Genomic DNA, 12,349 nt, shown 5'->3' on the forward strand with positions numbered 1-12,349 from the left:
TGGTGGGGTCGGGGCCCAGGGGGTCACCAGCCCCCGGGCGACCTTCACACGGGAGATGGGTGCCAAGCCCAGCGCTCGTCATCCCTAACCGAGGTGGAAAGGACCTAAACCCTCGTAAAACCAGCCCCGGTTCGCCTGTGCCAGGGCAGGGGCCGCACGCTGCGGGCGGCATGGGCTGGGTGCGAGGGCGGCGTTGGCTCCTGCATGGCCGCAGGGTGGGCACACGGGGCCTGGCCCCACTCGTTGGCCACCCCTGGGCTCGCTGGGGTTCTTCAGCGATGCCCAGGTGAGCCATAAGGATTGGCACGGCACAGGCGGCGGTTCTTGGTTCAACCGTGGAGAGGGGACGGGCAAGGGAAATGGCAAAGCATCCCTAAGATGCGTTCACTGGAGCGGGGTGAGCTTTGAGAGGGCTTTGAGATACGCTGCATCTTCCCTGGGGTGGCTTCACATGCGGTTGAGTCAAGGCAGTGCGAGGAGTAATCCACCGGGCTCTGAGGCTGATGCTGTTCTGTAAAACAAGACTTTCGCCACTGCCGTTACATCATGAAGTTACCTTGTCGAGCAGCGGAAGTCGCGGCCCAGGGGTTGTCCTTTCCCTCTTTCCCCACACCTCCCATCCTCCATATTGACTCGTTGCTCCTCTTGAAAAACATGGTACTTGATCAGATTTCCTCCTCGAGATGGTTTTTTCTTCTTCCTTTGATGACCTAAAGTTTTCCCGGGCTTGTAGCATGCAGTGTTATTAGCGTAAATGAACCTTTTCTCGATGGCCTGTCTATGAAAACCGGTGCCAGACCCGAGCTCCTGTGCTAACATGCCCATTTGAAGCAAGAATGCAGTCCAGATGCCCAAAATATTGGGGTCAACGATGCGTCTGGATTCCCGTAGAGCTAGATGAGGCGATGCAGCGTATTTCTAAAATGCAGAGATTTGCGAGGAATGTGGCGCTGGTATGTCACTTGAGCATACGAAAGCCACCTGTGTTTGATTAAGGTGCAGTCTCGCTTTCGGGACTAACTGGATATTCTTTCAAAATATTTTTTACAAGCCTTAAATTCCTGTTAGGGGATGAGCGTTTGCTAGATTGATAGCCAGATAAAAACATGCTGCCTTAGTATGATGTGGTGCATGTTCTGTCCGGGTAGGCTGTGCAGAGGAGTTAATGGCAGCGCAGAAGATGGCATGTGTGCTGCAGCACCACGTTGGTACCTGAATGTAGATCTCTTGGACGCAGGGACTGCCAGATCCCAGGGTCCTGTAAAACCACTGGTGGTGTGAAATTGGCCACTGTTTCAGCGTAGCACCAGCCGCATCAGTGATGCCAAATGCTGGATGTAGAGTTTTGGGATATTCTGCAACTGTCGTTTTTAGAGGGTGCCTGGTTTGAGCCCAGTTCTGTGCTCTCAAAAGTTGTTGAGAGCTTTGCCATTGACTCTGCTGAAAAAGCGGCGTTAATACAGTAATGGTGCAGAGCAAAATCAGTGTTTTGTAATCTTAGAGTGTTTATTTACAGTACTGACTTATTTTTTTTTCCTCATCTGTTTCAGCCAAGCAAACTTGTTCACCTTGGAGCTACAAATATTGGTGATTTGAGATTTGAGCTCATCCCCCACTGTTCCTGCGCAAGCAAGGACCGGAAAAATGAATATCCAGGGGAAAGGTTTCCCCTTGGACCTTGGAGGAAGCTTCACTGAAGATGCTCCGAGGCCACCGGTTCCTGGTGAGGAGGGAGAACTTGTGTCCACGGATCCAAGGCCAGTTAGCCACGGTTTCTACTCCGGCAAAAGCGATGTGGTTAGAAATGAGACGTCCACGGCAACACCAAGGCGTTCCGATTTGGATTTGGGGTACGAACCCGAGGGGAGTGCTTCGCCAACTCCACCCTACCTGAAGTGGGCCGAGTCGCTGCACTCCTTGCTGGATGATCAAGACGGTATCAACCTCTTCAGGACTTTCCTGAAACAGGAGGACTGCGCGGATCTGCTGGACTTCTGGTTTGCCTGCAGTGGCTTCAGGAAGCTGGAGCCGTGCACGTCTAATGAGGAGAAAAGACTCAAGCTGGCAAAAGCCATTTACAAAAAATACATCCTCGACAACAACGGCATTGTGTCCCGGCAGATCAAACCAGCCACAAAAAGCTTCATCAAAGACTGCGTCATGAAACTGCAGATTGACCCTGACATGTTTGACCAGGCCCAAACGGAGATTCAGTGCATGATAGAAGACAATACCTACCCTTTGTTCCTTAAGTCGGATATTTATTTGGAATACACGAGGACAGGTGGGGAAAGTCCAAAAATTTATAGCGATCCAAGCTCAGGGTCTGGGACAGGTAAAGGGCTACCTGGTTATCTGCCGACTCTGAACGAGGACGAGGAATGGAAATGCGACCAAGAGGCCGAGCCCGAGGCCAGCAGGGACTCGGCACCCTCCAGCAGACTCACGCAGAAGCTGCTCCCAGAGACGGCCACCCAGCGTGCCGCCTCGGCTCGGCGCTACAGCGAGGGGAGGGAGTTCAGGTAGGTGAGCGCTGGGGCAGCGTCCCTTCTGCAGGGTCCCTCCAGGATCGGGGAGCCGCCGCGGGGGTGATGTGAAGCCTTGGAGGACCTTGGGTGGTGGGGGGCATCCACGTTCGTACGGATGGTGTCGTGTGGGCGCTTTGGTGGAATGCAAAGCTTTATTTGAAATTACTCGCAGGTTATTTTAAGGGTGTCTTTGGCCTTTCCTGTGTGAGTGCCCCGAATCATTCCAGCAGCACATTCCTCACCCGGGGAAACTGCTGCAGGAGGTGGGTAGAGCTTGGTGGGCAGCGCACGTCCTTGTGCACGTGTGGGGAGTCGAGCGAGCTGCAGTTTCAGGTTGGCTGTAGTCCTCACCGGCAGAAGGTCGGTGTTCAGTTACAGGAACGCAGGCGAGCACAGCTCGTGGTAAAACTTCTTGTAAATACACCAGGAAATTGTTGTGATGAGCCATAAGCAGAAGCTGCAGGAACCTTGCAGGAGATACCCTCACCTCTGTAATACTTACATGAGTGAAATGGGGTTCACAATACTCCCTGATAATGGTACCGCTTTGCACATAAGATTCTCAGCACTGAATTCTAGCAGTGTCAAAGTCAGAATCACCAAGTCCACTTAAAACCGTTCCCTGCTGCAGCTTTTCCCTTCATCAAAGTAATTGCTGTTGTTTTGTGGTTGTTTTTTTTTTCTGGAGGAGTTGCACAGTTTTGCAGCCTGTTTTTTTTCTGGGTCCCCCACCCACTTCCAGCCAACATGGATTTTGAAACTTGCTGAGAGCTCAGTTAAAATTCCAGACAATTAACTTAGCAGGGAGCTCTCTGGGATCAATAAGCGTGTGTGTGTCTAACCTTTGCTGAATCAACAGAACCCGGCCAGAACACATTCCTACTTTTTTCTTTTCTTTTCTTTTCTTTTTTAAATAAAATCTCCTTGTTTTAAGACCTGCTTAGGCTAATATCTGACGCTTTGTGAAGATTATGAAACGAAGTAGCTGAACTGTCCTCTTCAAAGCCGCCTGCCTTATGAAAAGCATTTCTGTGTTTAATCTCCCTCGGCCGTCCCTTTAGGCTGGCAGCTGGAAACGCATCCCGCCCCACACAAGGTCTCGGCGCCTTTCAGCTGGCGAAACGTTTTCGGTTTGATTCTTGTTTTCCTATAGATTTTGAGGAGGGGGATGTTGCATGTGAAACTCGGGGAGGGGAAATAAAAAGGGAGTTCTTGTGGACTCCTGCTGTTTTAATCAGGAGTCGGAAAAACAAAATCCCAGGGTCCTGGGACCTTCCCGTGGAGTTAATAAAAACCTTGAATGTTTCTTGAGGTGCATTTTCACTGGGCAGTCGGGTACTTGCCATAAGCGAAGGATCAGAAAAGTCTACGATTTAAGTATTTTATTTATTTAAGCGATAATGGCTTTAAGACTGAAAGTCACTTATTTGAGGTTCGCCTGTGTTTAGTTTCCTTACGAGAGCAGGTAGCAAAATCCTGCATGCAACACTGCGCTTCTCAGCTCCAGCTTCAGAAAAAAATGCACTTTACCCATTATCTGAATGTATCTGTGCCAGATTTTAAAATGGTTAGGAAACATGCTCTGAAATAGAAGTATTTTGGGGTCGAGTTCCTTGGTCTTGGGCATTTTTGTAGCAGATTCGAACAAGGTGAAATAAATCTTTACCTGGGGGATGGAGGTCAGAAAAAATGCATTACTATTAATTTCTAGTGTCCAACAGCCTGTCATTGTGGCTACTGACGCTCTGTTGACCTGTGGGTAGGCAGGGACGGAAACATTTACCATTCTCACCAGAGCAGGGATCATTTCTCAGCCTGGAGTAAGGGAAGATAAGCGATTTATTTTATTTTTTAAATGTTGGTATGTCAGCTCTAGTAGCATCCAGAGCATTGCCAAACTGTGTCATCTCCACATTTTTTTATTCTAAAAAATCTGCTGAGATACTAATTTATGAGGTGATTGTTCCTCTTTGTGCAAGACCTTGTGGTTGAATTAACTTACTTCCCGGATGTTGTATAGCAATAGCTGTCTTGAACAAGCTGGTTTTTAAGCTGTGGCATCTTTATCCTGCAGATTTTTTTGTTCATTTACTTTCTTACCTGAGCAACTGTGCTGGAAGCTGATGGAGCTGCTTGCAGCTAGAAGCGATAGCTGCATGCAGCATTTGCAGGGCTGGGTACCAATTTATTTTGAAAATTTCCACAAACCTCTTTTTTTTTTTTTTTTTTTGCATGTGTGTGGAAGAATTTCTCCTTTCTGTTCTTGAGGGAATGTTGAAATAAGCTGTTTTGCATTATATCTGAGGGCCTGTTTAATCTTCCCAAGATTGAACTTTTATTCCTTGGCTTCCATGGAAACCCTAAATAAAGAGGAATCTGAGCAAATGCAATAGAAGTATTACTCTGTTAGCAAATGAGCATCTTGAATAGGCTCCAAATTTTTTGCAGCAGAAAGTTCATAAATCTTGACACGGTAGCTCTGCTCTCAGGAGAGCAAATGTAAAAAAATTCCTCAAACGGCAGAAGACAACCCAATTAATGTTGGGTGTTTTGAAGGTGTGCAAATGTGCGTGTGTGTGTGAGAACATCCCAAAGCCAAAAGCATTGCTGTTACCCACTGTGTTTTTGTATGCGTAGGAAAAGGCCAATAGTCATTATAGTTAGGCTCCTGCAAATTAATTGGACATTGGTTATGGATCAGTGAACTTCAAAGAGGGTAACCCCCGAAGATCTCGGGCATTAACTGGCAGCTTCCGAAAGTGACACTAACGTGGTTGTGAGGGTGGCTAAATCGTTCATTAACCTTCTTCTGACACGCTGGGATGGCGTTCCTCGGATCTGAAGAGCAGAAATTAAACCTGTGCCTGAGAACTGCCCTGCAGCCTGGTTTTCCAGTGCTCCAGGAAAACGCACACGTCTTAAAAAGCTGGAAATTTGGTGTTTGGTGGTGAAAGCTCAAAGTTGTGTCTTTTGTCAGGGGGTCTGTGTGTGTTCTCCTGCTGTCTCTTTAGCTTTGCATCAGAAGGGGCTCCCCTCCCACTCCCAAAGCGTTGGGGAGCAGCATTCACAGCCGTTGCCTTTGCTTTCTTCCCATGGTGGAAAGCAAGAAGAGCATGTGGTGTTATGCGTGGGCAGCTCTGCTTTCGTTTCTTCTGAAAGACCAGCAGGCTGGGAGATGTAGGTTGGTTCTGCCAGTTGTTTTGGGTTTCTACCTGTCTCATGAAGTAGACGTGATGGAAAGGAGACCTGGAGGGTGGTGATGAGAGGACACATGGTGGTAGGTGAGGTCTGCAGTTGTTGGGCGTCGGGGAATATTGTGGTGGAGCTGATAGGCACGGATGGAGAAATTTCCCAACGGGGGCTTTGATATACGTGTGGTTTGGGTTTTTTTAAAGGAAGCTGGCTACATGATCTAAGCTTTAATTTCCAGAGTGCTGAGCTGACTAAGCCCATGGCATTTCACAAGTGTCGGTGGTTCCAATGAAAAGGATGGGTGATGTGGATCTCCAGTAGGGCTGGTAGAAATCACCAGGAGAGTCCTTATGCTTGTGCCCGCGTCCTGGCAGCCTCCCTGGACATGCGTGAGAGCAGCTCTCCCCAAAACATACAGCCCACACTTCTTCATCAGGGGGTGCACAGAGAAATCAACTGGAGAAACAGCTGAAGGAGCTTTTATAGGGATGTGACGACCTCTGGTCTGAGACAGTGCAACGACGAACTGTAATGTGGAGAGGAACGGTGTAGGCTGGTTCAGGGAAGACGCGGGTTCTCTCCATTGCTTAGGCAGCATAAACGGTCCAGCGGTCAGAAGCCGGGCCTGCGTCATGAAGATGCAGAAATTTAGCTGGCAGACCTAATTTTGAGGTCTGCTGCTTCGTTCATAATTAAATATTAAATTGCACGCTTCTGACTCAAGACCGTGTGGTGAAGGAATTGGTGTTAATTGTACCGAACAGGTGGAAAACTGGGGATGCAAAATCACAAACGCTTGTGCGGGAGCGGTCTGCGTTTAGAAAGTTTAAGGCACGCGTAACTGTCTTATTGATGCTTCTTTTAACTGAAGAAGCAGTGTGTGCATCGTGGAGCTAGCTTCATGAGAGGTTGGTTGCTGGAAAAAAACAGCTACTGGATGTTATACCCCAATGTAAAGGCAGAAGGAGAAGTTCTGGATGCAAACTTGACTTAGCTTGACTTCAAATTGCTGGGCCCATAACAACATTTGTAATCAATACAGCCCTATTTGGCATCTGCGGCTATTTCCAAATTTAAAGAAAATAAGTTACAGAATAATAGTTTTGGTTCTGCATTGTTCTTGAGAGAAGTTAGTGAGTCTAACGGGGAGGTGGGGTCTGATGCTAATAGCGCTAAGTGGTAATTTAGTGACTGGAGCACTGTAAGATATACAAGACAAAGACTGATGGTGTTTTTGCACAGAAGTTACGCCAGCTTTTTTAAATGCATTGTTAAGCTGATGAAACTTCTGCGTAGAAATGCTTACATTAACAGTGTAAAGTATTTATACTGGCGGTTGCCAAGTTTTAAAATGGATTTTATTTGAAGAAGAATACCTTTTGTGCCCGTAGCTTTGCCTCCACACAAATCAAGATGAAGTGGCGTGTTTGTTGTCTGGTTATGGATCAGTGCTTTGGCTTCTTTTTAAAGACAGGTAGTTAAAGCTTTTAGCACTCTCTTTTGATAAATGAATAGCGTTTTCTCCCCTCCTCCAGCAAGCAGCTACCTTATTTTGCTGTGATTTAGTTTTATTTGGGTTACAGAATCTTTTCTCTTAGAAGCACAAAAGGGGAATTCTGTCCCCCTCTTTTTGGTGCTGGGGAGGTTCAAAGTGGACATGGCGGGGGGAAATTTCTTCATGAGGAGCATGATGCAGCCCAGGAACAGGTCACCAGAGGAGAGGGGATCCCCATCCTTGGAGGGCTTCACATCTGGGTTCGATAGAGCCACGGCCCGTCTGGTCCTGTGCTGGCGATGGCCCTGTTTTGATGTGATTTACAATGACAGCACAAATCATGAGATACTTACTCTGCTTTGAGAACCTGGATGGAAGTCAGTCTGATTTGGGTTCTGCCCGATTTCAGAAAGAATTGGGTGCTAAAAAGCCAAATGGGGGAGCTGAACCCATCCCAAGACGCTGAGAAGTGAACCCAGGAGGTGGGCCACAGGGTGGGTACACCTTGGTTTTGATCTGCCCTTCAACTTCAACTTGGCTTTATGTTTTAAGAGTTTCTTTGTTGTCACTATAATGGACTAATCCTTTGAATAATTAGTTACCATTGGACGTTTTAAAAATGACTGCTTCTTGGATGTTTTCCTTTAATAGTCTGTTAGATGCTGGATTTATTAACTATTGAGACAGACTGTGAAATCCTGTTACGCCAGGCTTTCGTGGTGGAAAACGGACTGAGAAGGTTGTGGGGGTGGCTGTGGGGAACACACGCTGGCCTTGTGTTAGGGAAGAGCTGTTGACTTCCCCACCTTCCCAAGCTGTGCGAGTCCTCCCTGCCCACTGGGATGGTTCACTGGCTGCCGGAGCAAGCCGCGGTCATGGGTCATCCCTAGGTTTGGGCCTCCAGAAGGTGCTCCAAGAAGTTAGAGCACTGTGGCTGCATGGTGCAAGACCAGTTGCGCAGTCACCGTGCATTTAAAGTAATTCACGGACCTGTTTTTATTAGAATTGATGGAAAAAATTAGTTTCAGAAGTGGCTGTATGTGTAGTGCAGAAAATTGCTGTGTTTAAAAAAAAAAAACAACCCACAACTCAGAACGAAGGTGCTGATATCCTAAATCAGTTCCTGGAAATATCATTGGATTATTAGGCTCATCCTTAAATCCATTAAGCAAATTACAGTTAATCAGTCAAATAAAAGAAGAAAGATCTTTTGCAAGGCCCTGTCTTTTGAGCCACATGCAGAAGCTGTAGTAATATTTTAATTTTCTGTCTGTCAGTGAATGTATTCAATCACTTCGCTTCCTTATGTGGAGGATTTGAAATTAGAAACTGAGGTTAATTATCTGCATTAAATGAAATATGTGAAGCCCACAAAAGCAAAAACCTTCACGATTTGGTATGGTCTGTTAAGCTAGGCAGGCTGTTTCAGAAGGAGAGGGGTTATTTTTTCCCGGTTTTGTTCCGATTGAAGGGTTTTAGTCACAGTAATTGAAATGATTAAAAAGTCAAATTGCTGGTGAATATAATTCTGAGCATCTTTCTGAAAAGATTTGACACTTGGTTGAGAGCAGGGGTTTGCTCTGCCGGGCAGTGTGGAGCCGTCAGCGTTGCGCCGTCCTGGCGTTGAGTGAGGCCAGTTGTCCTTGGTGCCTTGTTACCAACCTCTTCCATGGCAATGGGCTGTCGTAGCTCTGCCGCGAGGTTAGCAGAGGGGATTTGGAAGTGAAGCAATACCAGAGGAGAGCTACGCTTTTGAGCGTGTCAGATACAAAATGGGTCCGACACTGTCCATTCTAATGCCAGTAATTAGCTAATTACTGCCTGCTTCAGTTGGAAGTGCAGCTTCAGACTCTATGAAGAAGGCAGTCCTCTCAGAAATACACCATCCCCAGTGGTCAGCTGGTTTTGGGGTGATTCATTTGACAAGAGGCTCATGTTTTTCCTCCCCCTGCAATACGCACGTGGCTCTGGTTTTGAGCTGCCCCAGGAGCTGCAGCGCCTCTCTCTGCTCATCGGAGGCAAAGATGCCCCCTCTCTGGAGTGGCCCTGAATCCCCTGCACATCGTCTGGGCACTTCAGGGAAGTTCTCTTCTGGACACACGCATCTTCTCATTCCCCTCTGCCCTGTGCCGGAGCAAGCCGCTTTGCCCAAATTCACGCTCAGAAATTGTATCGCAGCAGGTCATGCTTGCACGTAAAAGCAAAACCATCATTAGTCGCAGCCCTGGGTCTGGGTTCTTCACAGTTGTTACGGCAGTGATGAATTTAAGTAGAACCGTTGCAGTTTTAAGTCAGATTATTCAAATTCTACAAAACCCACGTGGAAAATGGATTTTACCTTTGAAGGCTCCAGAGTATGCTTTTGTGGTAAGGCTTGGAATTTTTTTTTGGTCCTGTGGCCCCCAAGATACAACCTGTCCTTAAAGTCCCAGCTTTTAGAAGGTCTTTGGCTGATATAAATAGCGAATAGATGAACAGCTTTCACCTATCTTGATGAAGATCAGCGGAGGGAGGGAATGCTATAGCTAGAGGAAAAAACCTCTTTGAAATACCCCAGTGAAACCTAGTGGTTAGCACCATGACCTCATGTTAGTCCCTGGTCCTACCTCCAGAGCTGATGACCAGAAGCTACTGGGTTTTATTCTTCCTTCAACCTTCCAACCCCCACATAATCCCTGTTGTGTTGTAGACTGGAGAGCCTCAGTCCTTTCCCTTTCTCCATTTTCATTTTCCTTTTTTCTGGAGGTTTAGGGTTTTTGTCATTTATCTGCGGGGTGTGTTCGGAGAAATGCTGGTGCTGGAAGCAGGAGAGCGGTAGGCGTGGGGAGGTGGGATTGCCTGGTTTTGAGCAGTCCACATTTAGAGTGGCTTAGCCCTGCTGGAAAACCGTGCCTTTAGCGTTCAGCAGATTTACCCTTTTCAATCATGAATTTTGGTCTTTTGCTTGGCTGGCAATCAGCTTTTCAGACTGGGTGAGATTTATCTGGAAGAGGGGCTTCCTTGTTCTGCTATTGCTGCCAGCCTGGTCCAGGAGGCTGCTTTGGAAGCTCCAGCCAGTGCATGTATTCACGTGGGACCGATCCTTCGGTAGCTGAGGACCTGTCGGAGCTTTCACAAGCAAAGTTCAAATCAGAGCTGAATCGCAGGGGAGCTCCTGGGAATTACAGGTAGGATCCAGGGAGAGAGGTATGGGGACTCTCTATCCAGCTGTAGCTACTGGGTTTGATTAACTTTGTCCGGGCTCTGCCCCACGGCAGTAAGAGCTGTGAAACCATTTGGCACCAGACATGCAAATGAGAGCTGGGCTGAAGCGCCTGTTACCCTCGAGGATCCCAAAAGAGGAATCAACAAATAGAAATTATTCTATTAGCAGGGGCAAAGTTCACAGGTTAACCATCATGTCAAATCAATGAAATACAGCCTTGATCTCCTGCACAAGGGCTTTATTGTGTATAAATAAGAGTGCCCGAGCAAAGACAGCAAGTTCTTGCACTGTAACATTTGCAGCGTGCCGAAGAAAGGGAAGCTCTGTACAGATTGCAGCACAAAATGCCTCCTTCGGACATCGGCTTCGTTCCTGCTTCAAAAGATTGTAAAACATGACCTTGGAACCTTCTTTCTCTTCTTATGGCCCTACCCAGATTGGATTTCCACAGGGCATGTATCTTTTATTTTTTTAATAAAAAGTTGGGGTCTTTGGCTAAGAAGCCTCATCTTTGTACTTTTAATTCAGTCCATGTGACTGTCATAACATTTATTTCTTAGGAAATGAAAAATGTTTCTTCTTGAGCAAAGCCACAGAAGAAAGCTGTTGGGTACACTGGCAACCTCAGGTGTGTGCAGCATGTGTCTTCTGCTGATCTGCTAGCACTGGGTGAAGACCATCACCCCTTTGTTGCTCGGTCCAAGGCTCTGCCAGGAAAAGAAAGCGCAGAAGCTGCTTTCTCGGTTGTGAAAGTATTTATATTTAATGTGTCTTTGAACATCTGCACATTCGGGGAAACTTTGTTTTCCTCTCTTGGGAAAAGCTACTTTGAAAAGTCTCACTTGACCCTCTTTTCTTCAAGATGGGCCAATGCTGGCAAAAATAGATGAGCTTGAAACAAGATGGAAATGGGCAGCAAAGGACGTGTGGATGTGTCACTACAGTGTAGGATTTGTCACGTTTCAGTTTTCCCCTCCAGGTATATGCAGTGAAGTTTGTGACCCCAGGGGTGATTTAAGTGCTGCCGGCTGGGGAAATCGGCCGGACTGGAGGCACTGGAGAAGGCTGAGCATCCCGCTGTCCCCGAGCAGTGGGTTTGGGTCTTCTCCAGAATAGGCTGGAGGAGCCTGCTAAAACTGATCCATAAACCTTCCTCCTTCTGAAGAGAGGAAGCTTTCCAAACGGGCATGGGAAAAACTTTCCTTTGGTAATCCTGGAGATAACAGGTCATGCAGCTTCACCCAGCGATTCTTGCACAATCACTTGTGGTCAGGCTGAAGTGTCTATTTTAGAAAGGCATCCAAGTGATGGGAGGTCACGCAGCATTTTTGTTATCTCGTGGTTAGTTACTCTCACTGTTTTCCATGTCTTCCTAATTGCTCGCTCCAGTTTTTTCCAGCTTCGGTTTCAAGTTGCTGGGTTTTGGTGCGTCTTTGCTCACTTTAGTGCTTCCAAATACCTTTGCACGTTTGGGGAAAAAAAAAAAAAGTTCTACTGAATGGGTGTGAATGTTCTTCTTAAGTGGCAGCAGCTTTGTTATGGAAGGCCCTTTGGTTTTATTAGACTTTTCAACCCTCCGGTCGACTGTTAAACAAGCTGTAGCTTGTCATGGTTGACAAACCTTCGCGCTGGTCTCAGACCTAACCTACCAGTTTAAAAGGCAGTATTCTTTTGTGTGCAGGTTTCTGGGTGGGGACCATTGGGCTTCTAAGGGAAATTAACTCGCGGCCTCTCTTTCCCCCTCCCACCTCAAATAAATTAAGTTTTGTGTTAACTGTTCTGTCACTTCCAAAGGGCAAAAGGAAATGTCAGCCTATGCTTTAGGTTTTCTGCTACCTGAAGTACTCTGCTACACGCTGAGAGTGCAAGTAGGTGGGAAGATGTAATTATATTAAAAACAAAACAGCTGCACGATCAGTGTCAGCAACT

The 12,349-nt window shown here is 47.0% G+C and overlaps 1 protein-coding gene across 1 annotated transcript in view; it reads left to right on the forward strand.

The window, feature by feature from the left end:
- Positions 1 to 1,448: 1,448 nt before the first annotated feature.
- AXIN1 (axin 1) overlaps positions 1,449 to 12,349 on the forward strand; it is a 71,261-nt gene continuing 60,360 nt past the window's right edge. Inside the window, exon 1 of the mRNA XM_009881923.1 lies at positions 1,449 to 2,522. Within this exon, the coding sequence (XP_009880225.1) occupies positions 1,645 to 2,522 (878 nt within the window). The 5' untranslated portion in view covers positions 1,449 to 1,644. The remainder of the gene's footprint in view (positions 2,523 to 12,349) is intronic.

This window comes from Charadrius vociferus, unplaced genomic scaffold, assembly GCF_000708025.1.
Source record: "Charadrius vociferus isolate BGI_N301 unplaced genomic scaffold, ASM70802v2 scaffold593, whole genome shotgun sequence".
Taxonomy (NCBI): Eukaryota; Metazoa; Chordata; class Aves; order Charadriiformes; family Charadriidae; genus Charadrius; species Charadrius vociferus.